Below are 25,342 nucleotides of genomic sequence, written 5' to 3'. Positions count from 1 at the left end.
GGCTTTAAAAGGCTACAGCTCTTAGCTGAGTGAAGTGAATTATTTCTTCATTGTGTTTTTGCAGAATATTTGGAAAGCAAACAGAGGGGTTTAGATCTGCTCAAGGTTAGGCAGCTGGAGGGTTGCAGAAGATAAATAATATCTGTAAGATAATATTTATGTCTGGATTTAATGAGGGCTGCTGCTATATATGCTGTTTTCAAGCCAGAAAACCAGCTTGATGCCAAGAAAACACGGCACTAAAATCTCCACAGTCAATTTCTGATCCTCTATCTGCTCTATTTTCAAATCTTTGTCAAGTATGACAGTACATTAAGGCTGATAAAACAAAGTATGTTATTCATCTCTTCATCCCCTCAAAAAGTTTGGTATATATATATCCTATTTTTTGTGGTTAAGGACGTAAAAATTGCCTTGCTCAGCTCCAGTGTTACCAGTTTAATTTATTAACAGCTCATTAAACAACAAGTAGTATTAATGAATGCTGCAGCATTTCTAATCTGCTGCTCTCTCACACCAGCGGCACCAGAACATCGAAGTTACACATACTGCAGTGGGATTTATTATTTTTAAAACAGGGTCGGAAACTGCCTTTTATTTAAACAGTGAAAAATAACGAGTGTCACTACAGCTCCATGTAGGCCTAGACCAAGGAGATAACTCAGTGACAGGTCACAATTAAACATCAGGGAAATGGCAGATTCAACGTATATTACTGTGCTTCTAACTCAATCTTTTCTATCAACCTTAAAACTGTGAGTTTTTATGCTTTCTTTGGTTTAAAAGGTTGCAAATTCTAAGAGGAAGAAATTGAAGCGGTTTAAAATGTGTCCCTATAATCCAGAACCACTGGGGCTGCTATATTATGAAGAACATGTAATCACAGCTATTTTGCTCAATAATCTGTTTAAGTTTGTTTCTAACAATTGGAAATAAGTTTGGAAAAACAATCACGCAACAGGGAATTCAGCTGAAATAAGGCAAACTTAAATGACAAATAAAATATCCTTACATTTTGAAAAAAAAAATAGCTTCTGAAAGATCCCATATATTTAAATTCTGTTTAATTAAATCATTTACATTAACTACTAGTGAGTACAAGATCAGACATTCCCTAAAGGATTTTTTCAAAATGAAATCAAAAGCAAGAGAGATTAGTTGATTTTTTTTTGATGGAGTCAAATTGTTATTGAGCAAAACTGTATACCTACATTCGATAAATTAATTAGCACTATCTTGTGGCGATGATTATGCAAAGTACATTTTCCATTAATAATGTTCATCACTGGCACCAGTTTGGTGTAAAAACAAACACACTTCCTCTAAATCTCCATTAGGCTTGAAAAGAAATGCTTTGGTAGCTATTTTTTTATTCTCTTTTTACATAAACTGTATTATCCAAAGTTACAGTGTCATGATCGGTACACGAATGTGACCCAATTATGCAGAACACCACGAGGCAGGAAACAGTTGAAAAGTTCACAGAGTTTATTGAATACAATTTCAGAGGTAATGTGTTCAGGTTCTGGTCCTGGGAAAAACGGGTTCACCGGAGTCTGTGAGGAAGACAGTTTAGTTAGTTGGGTTCTTAGAGGACTGTCCTTAGATAGTTTCTGGTTTGTACCTTGAGGGTCCTTGAATAGCACTTGGAGAGGAAGGTTGTTGGAACTGGAGAGAGTCTGGTTAGCAGAGTCCGTTAGCTGCTTCAGCGTCTTGCTTCTAGGAAGGTAGCAGACCTTGACTTTGGGTTTCCAGCTCTTGGTCCAGAGCTGCATGTGAATCCAGAGGTAATCTTCAGGTTTGGCTCAGAGGGCAGGCTCGGCAGGTTAAGCTCTTCCAGAGCTTCGCAAGGGAAGATCAGGTTTTCCTGGAAAGACAGAGACAAGATTAGGATCCTGTCAGGATTCAGAGCAAACTAAGTTCTCAGAGGTTCTAGGTTTAGGTTCTAACCAACTGGCTCAACACTGCGGCGTTGAGGCAAGGTCTGAAGACAGCTTAAGTAGAGGGTCCTCCTGATGATGGTAACGAGCAGCAGCTGTGCAGAGGGCTCTGCTCAGGAGGATCCACGGCGGACTCTGCTGGAGAAGAGAGGTACTTCTCCAGCTTCCAACATACAGAGCCTGCATAATTATTATAAAAATGGCACAGGGGATTAATTTGCAGTCGACAATGTTATCAAAGCTTAAAGCCATTTAACAAAAAAAAAAAAAAGTTGTTGTGCTCTGTGTTTTTCAAAGAAAGATAGGTGTTTCTGTAATTATCGCAGTGCCACAGCATGCTGACGTATAGAATAAAGAAGAACCCAATCTCAGCAGGGATTTAAATAAGCTGAGGAAGGGGGTCATTTCATGGATAAGACTGCTGCTGGTTCGTTTGAAAGTACATATATATTTTATGTATGTATATATATATCAAATATTCTGCACTTAATGGAATTTTTTCATGCTTCTTTTACCAGAAGCATTGTTCTAATGAGCACCGATAGCCCCACTGATATCCTCAGATGGTTTTAATCTTCCATTGTCCTTCTTTCTCAACCAACTGTTCTGTTTCTGTCTGCCACCCAACTCCTACGCCTCGTCTGCCAGCCACTTGTTGCTATTATAATGAATCCACCTCTCCTCTTCATTTGCAAGCAAAAAGGTCAAACAGTCTCTGGATGGGAACATATTGACCCATTAAGTTACCTCTGAGTATTTATTCGGGGTAATGTATGTCCTTCGGGTATATCTAACCAAATAATCATATCAAGAGGGGTCCTGCTGTGTTTCAGAACTCTTATTACCATTAGGAGGGTTTCTATTTTATTTATAACCATGCTGAGGATTATCGCCCTGTGTGTTTTTCTCTTACGGACTTTATGGAGCCTTTAACCATAATGAATGGAGTCACTTTTAGCCTCCTGTCAGTCTTGGAGAATGTTTTCTTTTCAGTTTTACTGCAGTATCGCTGGGCTCCTCCTACAAGGATGCTTTGTGTATGATTTATGGACTTGGCTCTGATCCCTGCCCTACTAATGACTGCTGTAAACTGGTGGGAAGCCAGAGGTCAGGACTATCTCTGCTGTTGAGATGTGACATGATTTTTTTTCCTGTTCGTTTCATGTATTGTGGTTTTGATGATCAAAGCCAGTTCTTAACCATATCCCTAGTTCTCCTATTTGGGCATTTAGCACAGAACTAAACATTGCAGGCATGTTGTCCAGTTTTAAAATACTCGATGTATTATAGGCAAAAAAAATTTACCTGAAAGAACTTTTAGCTGGTAAGATACATACAAAATACAGCTGTGCAAAGGTGCAAATGAAACAAATATTTATTTACTTTCAGTTATATCTAACAACAGTTTGCAAATGTGCACAAACATGTTAGTTGGGCCAAATGCCTTTTTTTGTACAAATAAAGTTGATATACTGTAATGTTGACTGTAAATAATTTATATATATTTTCTATTTCTACCACTATATTTCCAGTTTTTAAACCTAAAGTTTTTTTGTCATTTGTTTGTCTTTCATAATCTTAATCTGAAGTTGTTTCTCTCTAGATTTTTGGTTGAAATTTTAATATGGGATCATGCTTTAATTTTTGAGACTTAATTATTAACCTTTAGTTTTACACGGAAAATCATATTTGAAATTCTAAATCAATTTCAAGAGAGAATCCAGACCAAGTTTGGCACTAACGCAAGGAGTTTGCATAACATTTACAACATATCGATTCTAACACTGTCATAAATAAAACAATAAAACGTCCATTAATTAATACATTTACACATAATAATTCTTACTTTAAGTCATTAAGACAAACCTGGGAAAACGTGTATTTCTTGAACTGGTTTCATGACAATTGAGCAGAAAAATGAAAATAATTAATTCTAAGTTCAGCTCAGACTTAAGGCATTGACAGTAACATGTTTTTGTTTATGCAGACCAAAAAAAATGAAAAAGAATCCAAAGTATATGGCCTTTTCAAAAAAAAATCTGATGATGGGGTCTATGGGAGGAGCAGTGTTCACCTATGCATTCAACATGCATTAAAGGGTGAATTCTGTTTTAATATGGTGCAGGAATTCTTTGCTCTTGCAGCTTAACATTTTTCTGCATTGTCCCAGATAAAAAAAAAACAAACAGGCAAATAAATATAAGGGAAAACATTAATGTTTGTTAACAGTATGAAGTAAGACAATCTCATTTATTTGACTAAAATAACTAAGAGAGACTTCAATATAGATTCAAAATGAATGACATTGAAGAATGCATTAAAATAAATCTGTTTGCAAACTATACTCAACAACCAGCAACACATCTCTCACTAAAACAAATATTTCCTTCCAAATTCCTTATTACAATTTGAGCAAACAGAATCTTATTTACTTTTAGATGTTGATTTAGGCCCGATCAGATACTACAAAAACTAATGTAGGAAGATGAATCTGGTAACGTCTGTTTAAAGTCTGGTCTGACTGGTCTGGACATCGTCCCTTCTCCCACACCACTTGATACGGTCCATTTAAATTTAAGGCTGCAGTGAAAGTTTAGAAACTGTGTAACACTGTCACAACTTCTCAGAAAGAAAACTATGCAATATTACAACATAAAAGGAAAGGAAAAACTATACAGATAAAACGGTGTATGCCTTTCAAATAGTCCTCTGAAACATAGACACATAATTAACATGCATGAAATATCAGAAACTCCTCTGAATCTTTGTTCTCTCTCTTTTAGATTGTGACTACTGTCTTTCTCTTCTTCCCTGCTGCTGCAACATGAAGGAGTGTGAAGGTTAATGATAGGGACATGCTTTCATTTAAAGCTTAAGCAATACTCAAATATATACTATCAACAATAAGCAAGTGCAAGTGTTACATTATACCTCTATCATCTATTACACTGTTATCAGTTTTCTTTTCACATATTGACATGATCTTATCCACATACAGTATGTAGTAGACACGTTATATTATACCATCACCAACCTGTGACTCTCTTTTCTAGGAATCCCTAGAAAAGAAATCCCTTAATTGATGGAGCAACTATTAAAACAGCTTTAAGAAGAAAGATATTTTATCCAGAAATTATTATATAGAAAACATGAAGCTCTGATGAAATGAGACCAAAATCTAACTTCTTAATCTGAATACGAAATATCATGATTGGCGAACAAACAGATCCCTGCATGAACCACGGTGATGGCAGCATCAACCTGTGGGGATACCTATTTAGAGCAAGGAGGGTAAGCATGGTCACAGTTAATGAGAAGACAGGTAGAAATGAATATGGGGCAATACTGGAATAAAACATGTGAGGTTCTCCAAGGGCAAAGTCGAAACTAAATAGAATGGTTTGGATTGATGTGCATGCATGTGTTAGAATGGCCAAACCAATCCCCACACCTAAATCTATTTTACAGTCTGCGGCAGTTATTGAAAATGCTATTCACAGATGCTCTCAATTAAATCTTACTGAACTTAAATATATTTCAAAGAGGAATGGGAAAAACCTTCAGTCTGTAGTTGCAAAGTGCCGATTGAGAGATACTACAAAGGTTTAACCGCTCGAAAAGGCTCTATAGAATGTTATCTATTATGTCCGCATTCAATTGTATCTTGAAATTCTCATTTCTATGAAATACATGCATTCTTAGCCTTTCAAATGACAGTTATTTATTATTCAGCGTTAAAAATATACACCAAGGTTTGTGGCTGTATCATGGCAACCTAGAAATCTTTAAGGGGTACACATGCTTTCGCAAGGTTCTGTTTAAATACTTTATGCTATGGCTGCCCAAGACAGCTTTTTTTTCTGAAAGCTACCTAAATATCCTCTCATACACACCTAAATCAATGGCAGCATGCAGGTCAGCAGCTCTCAAGGTAGAGGTGCATCTTTTGAGATACATCTGTTAGAGGGAGCTTTGTAACTAACTAAAGTTGTAGAGGTTTTGGTACATGCAAGCTGGCATATAAGACTCACACCAAACAAACACACCCTTTACATAAGGTAGAATGAAAAAAAAAAGGAACAAACTGAGGTGCACAAGAAAGTAAAGAAAACTAAAGGTACCTCATACTAAGATAATGCATATATCAAGGTTATTATTGAACCTCAGCTATATCCAAGGATAATGACACAAATAATACAGCCCATAAATCAAAGTCCAGGGAACAACAGACACAAAGACCCTAATAGCAGTATTCAGTAAGTAATGATGTGGCAGAATGTCTCAGGATTTGATAAAAACAACAGAGTTTTGTTTCTGTTTCAAATACTGAACATCTTTCCCACAAGATGAATCCAGGCTATTTCTCTGTGCATGGGAAAATAAGTGTCCTGTGCAAAGAGGTCACTCTTCATCCTTCATTTAGCATTCACTCCTCTCTGTGTTCTCCCCTCAGTCTCTGTCTCTCACTTTAAATATGTGTGATGTTACTGCGGCTCCAGTATTTCATGCTGATGTAAATTTCTTGTAAACAGACCTCAGGTCAGTGAAGTGCCAGCAAAAAGGGATGAAATTGTGTGTTCATAAATGAGCTGTGGAGGGAATTCCTAGTTGTATGTTTTTCACACTTGGGCCCGAGAGAGATGGATGGAGAAGATTTCGGTTTAACTCAAGCGAAACCGCAATGACCAGAAGAAATGTTTCTGTGTCACTTACTGTACTTTATATGTCATTTATTCCTTTGATGAAGAAGAACAGATTTACTCAGGTCAAATTCATCAAAGCTAAATCAGGAATTATTCATGATTTTAAATTCCTAAGCAGCTGCTACAGTTGAGTAGATTGCATTTCTAAATCATTATTATCTTTCTCTAGTTTATTGCTGCATTATACTAATTCACAAGATGCAGCTTCAGTTTATATCTTATTATGTAGAATCAAATTGGGTTTAAATTCAATCCAAATCTTTTCAATAGAATCTAATAAAACCAGGTTACATTGTGAGATTCATGTCCAATTACATTGAGTTACAGTTTCTCCTAATTATGATATGTTAAAACAAAAGCTTTCTTTATGATACTTTGAGACCCGGCATCTCCAACTTTTTATCTTCTGTGAGCTACTTTTACAAAATAATAGAGCTGGAAAGTAACTAATGGTGTCAAGCATCGGGTGACAGAGTAGAAAAACAGCTAACTTCTCACTGCCTTCCTGAAATCCTATGGCTGGATCAAATATCAGCTATTACAAAACACATTAAAGGCATAGAGACTGAACGAATAGTGTTTATATAATAAGCTGTTTTAATGCTGTCTTATTAGTTCTTTGCTATAATAATATTTCAAATAAGGAGATTAGTTTACCACATATATTGTGCAGTTATATTAGGTAGGTACTGTAGGTAGTAGTGTTTGATAGAGATAACCAAATAATCAGCTTTGTTTGTCATTGCAATTACATATTTCAATACCCTGCTCCCTCCTGGGACCTTCAGTGACTTTCCTGGTTGAGAATAAGACTTTGCTTCTTAAATTTTCTGGACCAATGTTTGTGAACATTTTACTCTTTACAGTCTAAATTTTATACAATTAAACATTTTATTTTAAAACTGTCCAAAAGGAAAATAGGAGACTATTACACTCATCCCTTTATCGCTCATAATGGCGTAGTTTAAGTCATACATCAATAGCCAGGTTTGCTTGTTTCTTTTCTTTTTTTTTTTTTTTTTTTTTTACATGTGGGCCTTTCTAAGTGAAAGAATTACCAACAAGTTGCCTACAGTTCTGGAAAGAGGTTTTCTGCTGCTTAGAGTTATTTCCATTATGCCTAATGCCAATCTGACTTTATGTCAGAAGGTGTGCAAATCAAACTTGTCATGTATGTAAACGGGGCAAAGATTTATGAAGTTGATTTGACATAACTTTGGGAGAAAATAAAATCCACAGCAATGTCCAGAATTACTCCCAAACCCAAAGAATGTAGCCTGTTAGCTGTTGCAAGAACTTTTTAATTTTCAAGAGTCCTTTAAATATAAATCCACTGACCGCAAGAGGAAGACAGACTAAATATCAACACTTTGGATAAGCCGCACAATTGGTGAGCTTAAAGGTTCTTGTCATTAGATGCTCTTGGCTCATGGTGCAGTTAAATCTGGCAGCAAAAGAGTCTGTTTTGCTGGAAACTCTTCCTCTACATGCTTTGTCTTTCCTCTCCCTCATTCCACACATTCTTTGGCTTCCCTCTCTGTATTTCCACTGTGACTGCTCACTGTTTGAATAGCTGGCTTGTCATATTTCACTTTTATTGCAATTCATTTCTCCTTGTGCTGTGTCCTCCTCATGTTTTCTTACTAGTGATCCTCAGTAGCTGTTTGTTTTAATTTTGTCTAAATTCCTGCTTCCCAGACCTATATTTTTTCTGTATCTCTTGATCCCCATCAATCTTCTCTTCAATATTTTTTTTCTTGAGTCATTGTAGAAAGAAGGAGCTTTAAGCAGCATTGTGCTTTCACCTGTCATTGATTTTACTCAGCCCATAAAACAGCCTCTCCCGTCTCTTTAATAAGATGATTAACCCAGTCTGCTGAAAAACTATGAAGTCTCTTTAAGTCCACATTGAAATAGTAGATCATAAAATTGCTCACACAACACTCTTCCTCGTGTTCCTACACAGTATCATGTACAGCAGCCTGAAGGTCACCAGTGTGTCTCCACTCCTGTTTCTGCAGGAACTTTCTAAGCAGAAGAATTTTTCTACTCGGCCATTATAAGCTTTTAAAACAGAGACGAAAGGCTCAGAAGGTGTAGCCTAATGGTTCTTTTTGAAATGCAAGTTATTTAACGGAAGGCCTTAACTCTACATTATCTCTCAGGGCTCTATTCAGTCATATTTTTATTATCCACAGAGCAATAATTTAAAGGGATAGACCTGCAAGCAGTTATTATAGGAGTCTGTCCACCTTTGCAGTGAACCTGCTGGTTGCGAACCATCAACATGGTTCATAATATTACTTAAGATTTAGGAATATTTTTTTTTTTTAAACAGAAACAAAAAAAATCAAGGAAGTGTTATATTTTTCTGAATATGTTGCTCTCTTTGGTGTTCAGCTCTAGTCGGATTGTTCTTAAATGACTCATCCGTGCTGCACTAAATGTTGAAAATATGCTTTGATATACAGAAACAGGAACAGTTCCAAGCTGTTATTACTCACAAAAACAAATACACTTTGATATATGCGTAGCACTTGACCAAAGCTTCAATGAAAAATATACAGCTTTTCAGAAAGATTCCTAAAAAACTCAGATGCCCATTATTTAGATTCTCCTATGTAAAAGATCTTTAAAAAGAAAATGTTTTTTATTATTGGATTGATGACCTGTCCACTTTGTATCACCTTCTACACTCATAGACTCTTGGAAATAGACACCAGAACCCTGTTACCCTGATGAACAAGCGATACAAGATAGCTGGAAGGTTTTTATTGTCAGTAACACTTAGCAAAGTACATATGGTTTTGATAGGATAGGGGTTGGGAGAAAATCTGCTTACTCTAATGATAATAGGTCGATAGAGATTTATAGTAGGTTTTAAGAACATGTGAGTACAGTAGGAAACTACAAGAATCATCATAAATTAGTGTCTAATAAATGTTCAAGTTAATTAAAGTGATATAGCCAAAAAATCTGAGAATTGATTTAACTGGCAGGAGTTTTAATTAGATTTGTATAAAGAAATTTTAATGGTTGCATTTAATATTTTCTCATGTTTTTAGGAAGTTGGAGGATCAACATGAATATAGTTCACATCAATCTTCCCATCATATACACAACAAATTTATTTCTCCCCTTGTATCTTGATTGTTTTTTCACGTTTCATACATCATCAAAATAACCAGTTTTTGAAGTTGAAAGCAACAAAATATGTTTATAGTTATTTCTAAGTACACTAGATGTTTTCTTTTGGTTGTTTAGACAAAATCCAAAAAATAAAATTTCATTACAAAGTTTTGCAATGTAATAAAAAGCCTGTCCGAGATGGAGCGGGCATGCCTCAGGCTCTGTGATTCAGAAGCATCTATAATGGATTATGTGATATTATTCAACTTAAGGAGTTATGGACCAAGGTTTGTAAAGTTTGAAACTGTGAAATAGCTGTGGAGAGTAAAGAATATTTATATATGATTAGATTTGTAGGTTTTGTACCTAGTAGAGTCCTAAAGGACCTTTAAAAGTTGGAATAGGAGTTTTATCCAAGGAAAGAGCAAGTTTACCAGTTCCGTTTCCTCTGCCAGTTTAATTCTTGTACAGCATCAACCACTTTTACTGCTGAGATGAAAGACCAACATAAAGCATTGTGGAATCTATCTTAATGTTTCTAATAAGATCTTGGCAAAATTCACAAAAAAACAAAGCATGAATGAAGCTCTAAAAACTCCAGACGGGCACTAGTTTTTCCAAATCTCTTACTTGGAAGTGCAAGAGGCTGTGAGCACAGTAACGGCACACTTAATTATCATCTTGTCAAAGTGGGATTGTTAATATGTGGTGACACATTGTCATTTCATCATCCAGCAGCAATGGCGCAATTTATTTCAAGCTCTCTTAATGAATATCACTTTGATTAGTTCTGTGTTTATGTTCTTGGTTAAATATTTAGCCCCTCACCCACTAAATGTGCGACGTATTCACAAGTATTTATGAACTGCTGGTACACAAACCATGAAATGTGCAACTTTTTCTTTAAAGAAAGAACTGGAAAGAAAATTGAAGCTAAAACTGGGTCTTAAAAGACCTACAGTAGGTAATTCACTTTATTAATTTAAACAGCAAAAATTTGCTGTTTAAAAATCTTGTAATCCTTGGATTGCCCCCTTTCAACTCACACCATGTTCGTTTGAGATTTTGTTGTCATAAATCCAATTTTAACCTTGATGAAGCCAGTTGTAATAGATAAGAAATCCACAGATGAAATAGCAGACTTCCATTTTCTATGAACAGGAAAAACACTCTTTGCCCTGTAGAATAGTGATAAAAGGATTTGATTGGAAATGGAGGTTGTTTACATTCATTTTCCTTCAGCACAGGCTTTATGAAGCAGGGCGGCAAGTGTGAAAAGGGATTATATTATGCACTATTGCATTCTGATACCTTTGCATAATACTTGAAACCATCCTTTTAAATATTTTAATCAGAAATTCCCCAACCTACAGCCCCCTACATCTCCCCATTAATTCGGCTGGATTTCATTACCAGGATCCCTATATCTAGGGCATGCATAATCTTTGCTTTCTTTAAACCCCCTTTTTAGTCAGATTTTCTTTCTTTTTTTGTTTCAAGTCCCTCATAGCTGTGTTACAAAAATACATCTTTAAGACTGAGGGTTAAGGCAGAGCCAAGCTACTACATAACGAGATGGTGCAAAAATTTTAGAAAAAGGCTGAAAAGAAAGGGAGCAACAGACACCATGGTAACTGTAATAAGTAACAAAAACATTTCAAGGCTTATCAGCGTCTTCATTTGATGATGATGTGTTCTTTTTTTATGCAAAGCACCCAGACCTGTGGAATACAGGGTCACTGTCTGTAAGCTGCATCCCAATTTAACACTGCAGACATTCTTCAGATGTCAACTTTTCAATCCAATTATTTTTCTTCTACCATTATAGCTTTGTACTTTTAACATGACTTGACTTCATCTTCACAGAAGTTTTGCTAAAGAGAGCAGACTCGTATATTTTTTTGCCAATTTGAAAAGTAAATTGACCATAGCAAAAATAAGGTAGACCTTAACCGTGAAACGTACTTACCTTTTTTATTTTATTTTAATAATTTCTAGAACATCTCATTGAACTACGGTTAAAAACACTTTGCTTATCCTTTGTGTGGTCATATCATGTACCATTGACACATTTAAGTAAAAGTATAAAGGAGAGGAAAAACATATTAAGAGTGGAAATCTGTAGAATTTCAAAATATCTAATGGATGTACTAAGAATAGGGAAGAGAAGCAGGCGTACAACAACATCAAAACACTAATGTTCCAACAGAAACTCTAGGAGACACACTTCATCTGGTTTTACCTTCTTTATTTGTGCAATACTGGAGGGACACGTCCATAAAATAAATATGTTTCAACTGCCTGCCCCAGTCTATGAAAAACTTCCTGTGAAAGCCAATCCACACCAACTGAAGGTGCATATTTTCTCTCTTTTGCTGGAGATTACTGAATAGGGGTGTAATTCACACCCATCATGGTGATTCGATTCAGTATCAATTTCCTGACCCAATGATTCGATTATTTTCTATACTCAAGAATACACCACGATACGATTTGATTAATTGGTTAATTTTTTTTTTTTACCTCACAGGCTAGACAATGTTTCCTTTGAAATAAATCAATGAAAGCTGTAATATCGTTATGCATTTTATTTAAGAAACAACAGCAAATAACAGAAGTAGCAAAGTTGTACTCCACCTAGGCCTTTGAAAACCTTATTCACTGAAAAATAATAATGCCTCTTTGTTATAGATTCTGATTCTGCCTTGCATAAAAAAATACTGCAAGCGGAAAGAGGGTAGTGGCTAAAGGAAGCGAGTTAGGAGGGCAAAATAGGTTTAGCACCACCGTAGCACAGGAGTCAGAATTACGTCCAGGGGCAAATGGATTAAAAATAGACCGGAGGAAAAAAAAAAACATGAATTGCTACTCTTGCGGACGTGTCGATGCATCGGATCGTCGACTGTTGGATCGATGCATCGATACAAAATGATTGTTATTTACACCCCTAGTACTGAACTCCCTGTTGTTGCTGTACTTTCTACGATAGTGATAGGTCTTAAATGTACATGTATAGTGAAGGATTTTTGCGCAATTTTTTTCAAAGTCTCGCCCTCTGCACTTAAAAAAAATGCACATGCTCCAACCTGTACATAATCCCCAGAGAGAACGCCTATTAAACGGGTGCAAGCCCATTTCACCTTTTGCATCGCTCATACTAGTTTACTTTTCAAAAGAAGATTTGCAGCTTTTCCACTATCTCATACTCATCACGGAAATGGGGACAATCACGAAGGATGGCCTTAAATAAACATCACCAGAATGATGGACAATTAGGACCACCTATTTTGATGATCCACCAAGAAAAAGAACATCCTCCACTGTACCTTTAATGCTTGCAGTATTTATCATAGGGCCTCATAAAGAACCAGAACCATAATGATCCTGGGTTTTAGAACATCTAAAACATGCAAGAGACTTTGGTCATTGGGGTGTGGTGTTGGCCTCTTTCTGTTAGGGTTTATATAATCCGCAATGTTAAAGCTGTAATCATCAAATTCTTTGGCATCATCATTGAAGGTCACGGATGGTTTGTTGGCTCTCAGTTTGAAATAATTCAATCACTATCAGCAAACTAGAAACTGAGAATATCAAGGCGGTAGTCAGACAGCAGCATATACAATAAGCCTCCATCGAAAGAAATGAAATAAATGCGAACTAGTGCACTTAAAAAAACGTATAAGTTTCAAATGGCAGCAGTAAAGTTAAAAGGATTGCAGCATTGGTGGCTGACTTTCCCTTGCCTCATGATTCTGCCTCCCTCCTGTCTGTGTTTGGGTCCAATTTGGTTCAGAATTCCCATTTTTATGTTAAGGCTTAAGTTACTTTTGATTAGCAGTTCTAACATCAAGCAGTAACTGGCAAGCTAGCAGGTCCTATGAATCAAGGCTTTCATAAGTAAAAATATCAAAGCAGTAAAAACAATCCATCCTCTGTGGATTAAAATGTCAATTTATCCCTTTACATATTTTTTTCTGTATTGCTTTTCATTCCCTTGGAATCTATGTTGTCTCTAAACTTCAATATCAATTTTAACGAATACATTTGCTGAAAATTAGGTTTTGAGTGGACCGGTTTATGACACCCGTGTGTTGAATTAAGAGTTTTATCTCAAATGTTAAATAGGAGGCACAGTGTGCCTTGTCCAGCAATAATGGCATACTAAAGTAGAGCTTTTACCCCACAGAGATGCCTCTGTACGAACTTGGCAGATGCCATTTGTCATAATTACAGTTTTAACTCACATACACACAAGCACAATAAACAACTTGCTTTTAAATTTAGTTTATGACTTGTGTATGGACTTATTTTTCTGGGCAACGAAACTGTGTAGCCGAGGGTGTGTAATTATACTAATCGAATGCACACTGCCTGACATTTACTCATACATTTTTAATACATGAAACAAAAGATTCTCTGATTGGAAATACAATCTTCCTGACTTCTCATCTTCTGTCTTTGTGTGCCTCATTCAGTGTCACTTATCTATCTCCAAATCTATAGCTTTCAACCTAAGGACTTTCTTTCTTCTCAGTGTGACTCTTTAACCTTCACCTCCTGTAATTTAGCTTGTGGGTGTTGAGTAATTAGCCAGCCTCCCACTTTTATTCTGGTGTGAGTGCATGGAATTTGAGAAATGTCCCATAAAGATTATGTGTCTTGATAGGGTTATGTCTGTGACTCCATTAAAGAGATGGGCTGCACAATGGCTGTTTGTTTCCTTCAGGGAAGACTGAGAGTATGTTAGGGAGAAACTTAAAAATGACCTAAGATGGAAAGCTCATTCCAACAGTGAAAAAAAGCTTTTATAGTCCACTTAGATAAAGTAAGGAACATTACCAGGGTTGAGTCGCAGTAAAAGTAAGGCTTGCAGAGTTTCTTTTCAGAACTTTTTTGTTGGGGATGTTTTTGTATTTATTTTTTATTCCTATCAACCATGCATTTGTGCTTGTGGTACTTTTCATTTGATTGTTTTAGTCATACCCACAGATAATAAAACTTCACATATTATTAATCCACAAAAGCATGTTACCAGACTGCAATTCATGTGAAATTAAGTATTCGGAGATGCATGATATTTTTTGGATACCAAGACTTTAGAAAGTTCAAAATATTGGTAATGCTGTGATCTGTGCCCTCAGTGTTTGTATTCCAAAAAAGGGAAATCAAAACGAAACCCTTGGGAGCTTCTGATGTGGCGTACTATTGAATTTACTGGTGTTGCAAAGCTTTATGTAGATGCTCGACTTTAAGGTAGTAAAAAATCTAGCTATCTTTTTTTTTCACAGATTCAGTACTCTTACTTAAGTAATATTTAATGTAAATCCCTTTATTGTCCCACAATGGTGAAATTCACTCTCTGTATTTTAACCCGTTGGGGTGCAGTGGGCTGCCATTGTTTGGTGCCCGGGGAGCAGTGTGGGGTTTAGGGTCTTGCTCAGGGACCCAGTCTGCTTTCCATTTAATTCAGATATAAATGAGCTGACTACTTTAAGACAATGGTTTGGAGCATTTCTAACATCCTAAAATGGTCAGGCAGTGATTTAGGGCCTGATCTTTAAAGATTCCAAATATGGGGCGCTAAATTGCATGTGCAAAAATTTTTGTTTTGCACGTCCAATCAGTGGTCAAGTTGTGGGTTATCTATAAGGAAAGCCGCGTAAGTTTTGAGATGTGTAAACTGGTTTGGTTCTGTCCCATAAAATGAGCAGATTGGGTGTGCTACTTGCAGTTTGAGAGTGGCTGTAAAAGAAAGATGCGATTCAAAGCCATGCAGATGGAGGTAATGTTCTTTACATTAGTAGATTACCCTAAAGTGTTGGGAACAAAAGTAAAACCTAAAGTGATAAAAATAAATAAAGCGTAAGTTAAATATAAAAAAGCTGAAAATAACATAAAGCATCAGAAAGTTGTCTTTGTCTGCTGATTTTTTCTTTTCGTTTTGGTTTTATTGTTAAACGATTGTTTGCCATCCCTCAGAATTCTTGCAAGCCTGTGTCAAAGTTTGTCTTTATTAATACTATTCTGCCATTGTCTCTGGCGGTTTAAATAAGTTCACCTGCAAACAGAATTTCTCTCCATTATCTGGTATTATACAAATACCTCCTTTGTAGCAACAATGACCTCAGAAATATTGCATCTAACTTTTCACCTGACGTTCAGAAGTCCTTAAAAAGACACAAAAATTGAGGCTGCAGTTTAGTTTCAAATTTGGAAAATCAGTTTGTATGTGATAAACGTTTACATCTCCATCTCCCCATCCTTGAATTTGTACAAGTTGTTCATTAGAACATTATCCGTTCACCGATGAATGCACACATTCTTAAAGGATCTGCTTTGTACATACAAACTGTCTGAAGATCAGGCCCTAAGTATAGAAACAAAACAAGAATAAGATGGTGATGTACTGTTTAAAGCAATCTGATCTCTCCTGAAAGATAATATCAAAATGCCTGGAATTGGCTTTTTATAAAATTCCTGTGTTTAAAATGTGTTAGAATTAATTTTGTTTCGCTATTTTTTAGCATGTTGTTTAGTGACAGGTGCTACCCATAAAAAATTTACTAACTTACTTTAATATACGGGTAACTTTAGAAAAAGCTTATTTGATTGGTCAGATTATAAAATAAGTCTAGGTGCTTACAGTACGTATGCTCAAAATGTAATTCAACAATACAGTATATGCATTCATCTTTATTGCCTTATTTAAGTTGCAAATGTTGACCTCAGTCGTTGGTTTGTTTTATCAGGCATCACAGATTAACACACCTTTAGTATCAGTGTGCTCCAAACCCTACGGTCATTAACTTAGTCACCAGAAAATTGCATTATCTAATGCAAACCAAACAATGAATAAAGCGGACTGTAAACAGCGAGTAAAACTAATGACAGCTCAGCTGGTCTGAAGTTTGAATCTCATGTTTTTAAATTATTCAAGTCTTCCACTCATGTATGGCTCTATATCCCATCTTTTCTTTTCCATCCATAAACAGTGACTAATAAGGGTTCCTGCATTTTATGTTGCTGTTTAATACACAGCTATAGCTGGGTAGAGAAACAAGCACACAAAAAAATGAGTTAAAAAAAAGCATCACTTACCAGTCAGCTCAGCTTTAGAAGTCTGAATAATTGTTTGTTGCCATCTAAAACCTGTTTAAAGCTGCCAGTATAGGATGTCGTTTGGTCTAAATCCCTTTGCCTCTGTCACAAATGGATATCCTACAGCCAGGCAAGATTTAATTCTTTTTCTTTTATGAATGTCATTCTGAGACTCTGGCTGAAATTGTGCAGCAGGGCAGAATAAATAAAAGGGCTACTGCTTGTATATTTATTATGTGAAAGATTATGCCAGAATTGCTCAGTGACCTTGCAGATGCCTTCATCATTAAAGACTTTCTATTTTACAGCTGCTGGGGTCCATTGATCTTGACCTACAGATCTGATAACCACTAATGCATTTTTTTCTCGATATTTCTTGTTCTGCTCATGTTTCACAAATTAAGTAGACCAAACCAAACTCATTTTGTTCATTTATATACAGTAAACGCCAAACATCTCTCTCATTCCCATGAACAAGAAAAGAAATGTTGCTGTTAAAATGTATCCTGTGCTGCATGAAAACTTAGCTACCATTATTTAAACTTAGAATTAAATAACCAACTTATTTAAACCACTCAGCAGGTTTTATATTCAATATTTTTTGGTATGGTTTTGGGCAAATGGAGGATTATAATATAATTAGGCCTGTGATGGTAGGTTCTATTAAAAACAACATTTATTGTAAGTGGCAAAACTTTCATCTACAATTCCTAAGCCTTTGCATAAACTGATCACACCCCTTTGGGACAGCATATACCTAAAGTATCCACTGACTTGTATTTGCATAGTTTCGCACAGTGCGCATCTGTGACCACAGTAAAATGCCTTTATATTTTGCATAAAGAAATTCAACTTTGACTATTCAGATGTTGCAATTGTACGTGACTGTAAGAAATGTTTTGTGTTTCTAGTGGTAGAATAAAGAGTTGTCAACAAGTTTCTCAACAGGATGACTGCCTTTTTAGGAATCTTCAGAGTATTGTGTACGCAGTTTTGGTAAAAACACAAATTAATGCCAACAGCTAAAGAGAAAGCTGACACATTCTTAAACATGAGTCAGTCACAGCCTGACAAAATGCCCTTTTGGAAGCACAGAGCTACTGTTGAAGCAGAATCAGAACATGGAGGCTGTGATTAGCCACTTTATATCCCTAGAGGTTTGTGGCCGAAGTCAGTAGCAGCCCCAGAAGCTTTTCCCCTAAGAGACAGAGCTCAAGAGTCATTTTCTAGATTGATAGTGGATGGCAATTTCATTTGGGTATCATTTATATTTCCACATGAATTACATCCCAGAACCTGCATGTGTCTTAGTGCTGCTTGATAAAAAACACCATCAGTTTAAGTTCGGCTGTGGCGGAAGGATGATTTGTGTAGCTGGAAGGCCTTTAATTTAAGTAAACCACCACTCCCCCCACTCTCTCTCAGTCAGTCGCTTTCATATCCTAGATAATGCCTGACGTCTGGAGCTCTTCACTCACTTGGCTCCTTTGGATATTTGGTTTCATCCGTGTAAATGCCATATATCTTTTTCCCCCGGTTTTACCCGAGATCTTTAGCCACTCCTCTGCTCTCATGTGTCTGCCTCAAAGGTTCTAGATGTGTCATAGTGGTGTGATGATTGATGCCAGAGTGATCTGGCTGCATTCAGAGCTGACTTGACAGTTCTAAGACAGAGGATGTCTTAATCCCTGAGTTGAGGAGGCCACTTATCTCCCTGCACATCTGAGCATGGATATAGAGAATACAAGGAATACAAGGAAGCAGCGTCAGTACAGGAACCCAGCCCGATTGTAAGATAGTTTAATTTTGCTTTGTCATGAACTCACTTATTTAATATATTTTTATGTGTTTACAGAATCAACAGTTGTGTTACGATGGCAGCGGGGGCCTCTCACTGCTTGTTCCTGATGTGTTGGTTCCTCCGAACAGCCAGCCTTGCATTCCCAGAGGAACCTGGACCTGTGAACTTCATCCCCGCTGAAGGTAATGTCCTCCTGCCTTTTCTGCCTTGTAGACTCTTATTCCCTTGTGTGCACTTTCTCATAAGACACAGTGTTAAGTTCTGGGCTGCAGCCAAACACGCATTGTGATGAATTGAGAGGGTAGGGGCATGAAGTAAGGTCACGGTAAAGGTCGCAAAGGTCACACTGGCTCTCACACGAAGCGTGTTGACTGGTATCCAGGTCAGGCAGCTTGGGGCCACCTCCAGGACTGAGGACATGCCTGTAAGATGGAGCTCTAACATTCATGAGTTCCCCTCGCGGCCATGCTTAGACCCTCCAGAGACGCAGTTCCTCCAGCTTTCAGACTCTGTGTCTCCAGATCAGCTTAGCAGTCTCCAGCTCTGACCAGACTTTGATTGATTACAGTTCAATAACACTGACTGATGGTTTCCTAACCAAGTCCGGACCCTTCCCAAGCATCAATACAGAGCAGACATTGTCAGGCTGCTGAACTCCACACTGGATCAGCTTAATTAGAGGTGGCAGCTTTCACCAACAGCCCAAGAATGAATGAATAACTTTGTTTTAGACAATGCAGTGAAATTACAAATGTAGCACTTAGACGTATAATTAATGACTTATATACATTACATTTATCTTTTATTGCTTATGTCTAAAGAGGGGTATGAATAAAACAGTCACAGAGAGACAATAGATCAGTGTACAGAATAATAGGAAAAGATTTGAAAAATACATGATCAAATGGAAATTTATTTGTAGAAGAAAGGCTACAAAAAAGAAACAATTCTACATAAATAATACATATCGAATATGACAGTTGTAGTGATGTTATCTTCTTCTTTCTATCCTCATGTTATTATTGTTTACTGTTTAGAACTATTTTGCTGCTCAGATACCTTGTAAAGATCTATTATAGGAAATATAATATATTACATGTAACGGATGCATTTTAGGTAATCATCCCAAAATATTAAGTTATTTTTACAAAGAAACCGGATGACCAAGGGCTACCTTACAATTGCTGACCACAGGATATTGTAAAGGCCAGTTTGAACGTATTACAAGAAGGAAGAATGTAGTCTTATTTTGGAGAAACACTAGAACCATCTGTCAAACCTATCTTATCTTGCATTTCTTAAAATTTAAGAGCCTTTGTGAATTATTCTTCAGGGTTTGAGGTGCTTTAAGATGTATGAAGAATACAGTTACCAATGGTTGATTGACCCTAAGATTCCTGGTATATCATCTTGAACCAGACTCTTTTTAAAGTTTGGATATTTAGTTAAACGGAAAGATGTTTGTTTGAGAAGATCCCAGTAGTTTATGAAGTAATCAGACCAAAACAATGGCAACAATGAATACTCCTTTGATGCTTAAAACTCCTTCAGTCTTCTTCACATCTACAGTAGAAGCTTGAATGATTTGTGGACTCATTATATTTGAACTGAACTGTACGTTTAGAGATTAAATTCAATAAAATGTAAACAATTTACATGTAAATAAATAGAGAGAAACTCTTTTTGTATAGGAATGGATAATCTGAAACCTTTCATGCTGCTGGTTATATCCACCTTTGTCATAAAAGATTTGGGTAAACAGCCTAAAAAAATAATGAAATCAGACAAAGTACAAAGGTTGCAAAGATCAAGGGAGATGAACTGAGTTTAGAAAAGGATATAAAAAAGTAATGATGGTAGAGCAGAGAGCTGATGAAAGGATATCAGATGAAAACTTTCTCTGCACCTAGAGCGAAGGTCAAAGCAGATAGCTCTATAGATTCTCATCTGAAATCCAACCTATTTTGTTATAGCTCAACTCTTCTTTTTCTCTTCACTCTTTTTTCTCTACATATTCTTGGACACGTTTCATCTTTTATTCCTTGCTTTTCATGTAAGCTTACTTTGTTCTCAACATAACCAAAACAAAGTCTTATGAAATACTGAAGATGTTAATGTTTGCAAGTCTGTTTTTTAATCATTTGATCCCTCTATTGGAACATCAATTACTGTACAGCTAAACGAGAAAGAAACAACAGTAAATGCTAAATCCTAATGTTCCATTTTTAGGAATGGCACTTTAATATCAGCTGTTGTATATGTTTCCTGTCATTGTCCAATAGTGGTGAGAAGATACCCTGTGTTTCTGGGTCGACCACACCGAACATGGCAGAGGCAGGAGCCACTGCACATCCAGAGGATCATCCAAGTCAACCGGACGCTCTACATTGGTGCCAGGTACAAACAATGCTAACGCACACAGTGCTTTGTATACAGAGCCATTCTAGTAAAGCCAATTGTAGTACCACTAACACGCATTTCAAAAGGTTTAATATCCCTTAAGCTTTGTTACGTTTCCACCAAGTTACAACCTCATAAAATAATGGCTCATGAGTATTTTGTGTTGTAGTAAAACACAAAGGTCCAAAAAAATAGATACATTTAAAAAAGTTTAGGACATTTTTAGAGTAAAAAGTTGGAAAAGTGTGTACTTTGGTCTTAACTCTCCATTTTTAGCACAGGCTTTCTTTTTTCCCTAGATCATTTTAGAGTAATTTTCCGGCTGAGACATCTTGCCAATCTCAATTTTTTTGCGTTTTTATTTCCCCTATTTAGCTCCATCTATGTTTTCATAAACTATATTCATCTTGTGTGATGCTGCATTTCCATGCAGCATCACAGCATGACTGCTGCTTTACAAAAGTATATATGTGTGTATATATTTGTTCAGATTTGGCTTTCTGCCACATAGCCATATGAATGGAGCCTTTTGGTTGCCCTTCTTCTACAAGTTTGCGTTGCTCCCCTTACGGCTTTCAAAGAATTGCCAACAAACATACAGCTTTATTTAAATAATGTTCTTCCATATTGCCATAACAGAGCAAATTTGTGGAGTGCAAAGCTAACAGAATAAGATTTTCCAACCTGTGTCTCTCCAGAGTAACTATTGGTCTTTTGGGTTCTTCTCTGATTTATACTCTCCTTACCTGGTTTGTCAGTTTAGTTAGGGATCTCTAAAGGTTTATATTTGTAAATATTAAACCTTAAACTTTTCTAAAACTTTATCTGTAGAATTTCTGATGTTTTCAGTTCTCTTCATTATTGAGTTGGAGGGAAAATTCAATTCAATTCAATTCAGTTTATTTATATAGCGCCAAATTCACAACACATGTCATCTCAAGGCACTTTACAGTTCAACCAGATCATACAGTCAAATTGATACAAAGTTTTCTATCTAAGGAAAACCAGTTGATTGCATTGACTCATTGACTCAAATACAATCCCCCACACTAAGCATGCTTGTAGCGACAGTGGAGAGGAAAAACTCCCTTTTAACAGGAAGAAACCTCCAGCAGAACCAGGCTCAGTGTGAGCGGCCATCTGCCGAGGCCGACTGGGGTTCAAGGAGACAGAAGCAGAGATACAAAAAGCAGCTGTAAAAGGCGGCCCCGTCCAGGAAACACACAGCCAGGCAGACGAGCTCCAAGGCAGCTCCCATGCCAGAGGACGAAGAGAGCACATCCACTCAGTCAAAATGAAAAATAATATATCTTAATCTAAGTAACGTATCACTGTTTTAGTAATGCAACCCTCAGAAGCATATTTTGCTGAAAACCCCCACCACGTTGCCTATTGAACGTGCATATGTTTGGATGTTCTCTGCTGCAACTCCACAAATATCTAAAAATTCAGAAGAAAAAAGTACTTTCACCTAGCTATCGGATGAAGATTTTCTGCAGACAAAAAAGCCTGTATCAGTATGAAAGCTCTGTTTTTCTCACAGTGAGCGCGATGGCCTTTCATTTGGCAGGCAGAATAAAGGATCTCATTACATTACATTCAACTCTGCTGAGTTGCTTCTTTTCACAATGCTTTACCTTTTGAAATTCGTTTTTTTTTCCTTTTCTGACTGTTTATGTTGTAACTGCTCCCATGAGTCTATAAATGAAAGTTCTGTAAAATTGTTTGATTTTTTTTTAAATCCATTGAGGCCTAATATATCTCTAAATCCACAATAAGACAGCTAAATAAAATAAATCGAAACCTTTAAAATCTTCAAAAAAATTTTTTTTTTTACTCCTGGATTAGAGTATACACAGATAGACACTTTCATATTAAAGTTACTTCTTGATTGTTGTTTGCATTGAATTTGTATTTCATATCAAAATAGAATAGAATAGAATAGAATAGAAAATCCCTTTATTGTCCCACAATGTGGAAATGGTGGTGTTACAGCAGCAAAGGTTAAAGCAGAAGAGGTCACAAAATGTGGACCTTAGAAAGTGTATAAAGATAAGGGAATAAGTGACAGAGTTAAGGAAATAAACAAATAAGTACTGTACTGTACAGTGTTTTTTTTTACAATATAAATGTTCTGTATCTGGAGAGTAAATAATCAATATACAGCTCTGAACATTTTTAGTAAGTAATGGATATGTAAAAAAAATAACAGCAACATCAGAGATGTGCAAAAGGACAGCAGTATGTTATATAAGAGACTTAAGACAGAAACTGTGCAAAAATCAGCGTGAATGTAAAAACTTATTGAGGTTGTTGGGAACAGTGATGGTTATAAAGCCTTAAAGCTGCAGGGAGGAAGGATCTGTGATAACACTTATTAGTGCCTTTAGAGCGCAAGGAGTTTTACGGTTCTGCAACAGCTTCATGCATGGGGTGGTAGACATCATCCAACAGAGATGTTATTTTAGTTAGGGTCCTAAAATAAAATAAAAGGAGAAAAAATAAATGCAACAGTTTCAAATTTTTGTCTCTCAAAATATAGAGGAGTACACCGGGTAATTAGATACTATGACAGATGAATTTAAATTTTGCCATTTCTTATGCTGCCTCTTGAATCTTTCAGCAGGTCTTTTAAGCATCAGTCTCGTGTTTGTTAATATTTCATTCCTCGCTTTTATTCAATATTACAGGATGAAGCAGTCTTTTAGCAAACTAAAGTGCTAACATCCATGTGAAAGGCATATGAACTTTAGCTTTAATCCTCAACTATCAACACAATATTGGTCAATATTTGGGTCATTCTGTTGTAAGTGCACAAAAGCAAGCCATTATTTTTCTAAGGTTGCACAGCTTGCGGGGGAAAAAGGCTGCATTCGGTTTGAATCCCTGCTCAGCCAAAACACCTCTCGTCCTCCCGCTTTGTCAGACATGGACAAGGTGCGAAGAACATTGTGCAGGGTAGTACAGGGTTTTCAACGGCCCTCTTTCTACCCAAATTGTAATTTCTTGTTCTTAACCCAAGCATGTTATTTTTAAATGATTAGCATTTCTGCAGAGAAGTCCTGATAGTTGAGTATAAAAAAGAAAAACACAGAGATCTCACGGAGAACTTTAATAAAAATGATCTTCATTTGAGCAGTATGTTAAATTGTATTGACTTAATCCTCAGAAAAGAAAGTTAGTTTTATTTTTACCAACCTAAGGTGACATGGTTCTTAAAGTGACTGATGTCATTAGTCTCCTCTCACATCCTCAGAGTAATTGTAACCTTAAGCCTTTAAATGTTAAAATAGGTGTTTGGAACTGACTAACCTTTCACACGTCTCATAATCTGTCGTAGCCTGTCCAGAATAATTGGTGCGGTTGTTTTAGAAATAACATGTGTCCCAAATTGCAAATGCCACTCCTCATTTATAAGGAAATCTGGCCGAGTAGGAGCATCTGAGGGCGTTTTTTTTTGTTGGCCGACAAATGACAGGTCAAGTATGTTCTTGTTTTGTCTCAATCGGATGATGTCCTCCACATGTGTGTCAGCCTTGGGAATGCGCTAATCCTGAACAGGCTGCAAGCAGGGTGGTCATGATAGTGAGCAACGATAAATGGTTCATTGTAGTTTAAACAGCCCATATAAATCTTCAATTTCTGTGACCAAAGTCATCAGCTGGACTAAACCTGTATGGATAACTGATAGTATAATCCAAATCAGTTTTTTTCCTGAAAGATAAGTTGATACATTCCAAAAGGTGGAGTGTGGTCAAGGAAATGACCCAGTCCTTGGCCCCCAGCCGTTCTCCTGTGACACGGTAGTAAATTTATCAAACTATGTAACATAGCTGCAGCCGTTCTGTCTGCACTGGGATGGTCCATAAGCTAAAACACGCATATTTTTGAACAGACTGCTAATAAAACTGTCCGAGACAACCAAAGCTACTGCAAGCTGGAAGGTCTGCGCTAAAATATAATCAGAACCATGAACCGAGTTACAAAATGTTCATTGTGATTTACAGTGGTGAAATATTCCCCTAACTAGGTAATGGGATATGAATGTTTCAACAGAGCTCATGATAGTAAAATACTTTATTACTTTTACAGCAATAAATTGGAAGCAGGGGCCAAAGGTATAGTGCTGTGAAAAAATATTTGCTCACTTAAAAATTTGTGCTGCTTGTGCATTTTTGTCACCCATTTCACCTAATACACTTTTGCTTCTCTGGGCCTCTGAATACTTTTTAAAGATGTTTTTTTTTTAATTAATCTATTCTTTCCATTCT

The 25,342-nt window shown here is 36.5% G+C and overlaps 1 protein-coding gene across 5 annotated transcripts in view; it reads left to right on the top strand.

Moving 5' to 3' along the window:
• sema6bb (sema domain, transmembrane domain (TM), and cytoplasmic domain, (semaphorin) 6Bb) overlaps window positions 1–25,342 on the top strand; it is a 203,368-nt gene that overhangs the window by 82,041 nt on the left and 95,985 nt on the right. For 3 of the 5 annotated variants that reach the window (XM_038279022.1, XM_038279023.1, XM_038279021.1), the window contains 2 exons: window positions 18,726–18,853; window positions 20,954–21,068. In XM_038279022.1, the coding sequence (XP_038134950.1) occupies window positions 18,745–18,853; window positions 20,954–21,068 (224 nt within the window). In that variant the 5' untranslated portion in view covers window positions 18,726–18,744. Of the gene's footprint in view, window positions 1–18,489; window positions 18,661–18,725; window positions 18,854–20,953; window positions 21,069–25,342 lie in introns of those variants that run through there. The other 2 variants (XM_038279024.1, XM_038279020.1) reach the window with 2 other exon arrangements.

Source organism: Cyprinodon tularosa, unplaced genomic scaffold, assembly GCF_016077235.1.
Source record: "Cyprinodon tularosa strain WSP-4 unplaced genomic scaffold, ASM1607723v1 ctg147, whole genome shotgun sequence".
Taxonomy (NCBI): Eukaryota; Metazoa; Chordata; class Actinopteri; order Cyprinodontiformes; family Cyprinodontidae; genus Cyprinodon; species Cyprinodon tularosa.
The sequence above is the reverse complement of the archived record's forward strand: the minus strand, read 5'-3'. Positions and strand labels throughout refer to the sequence as shown.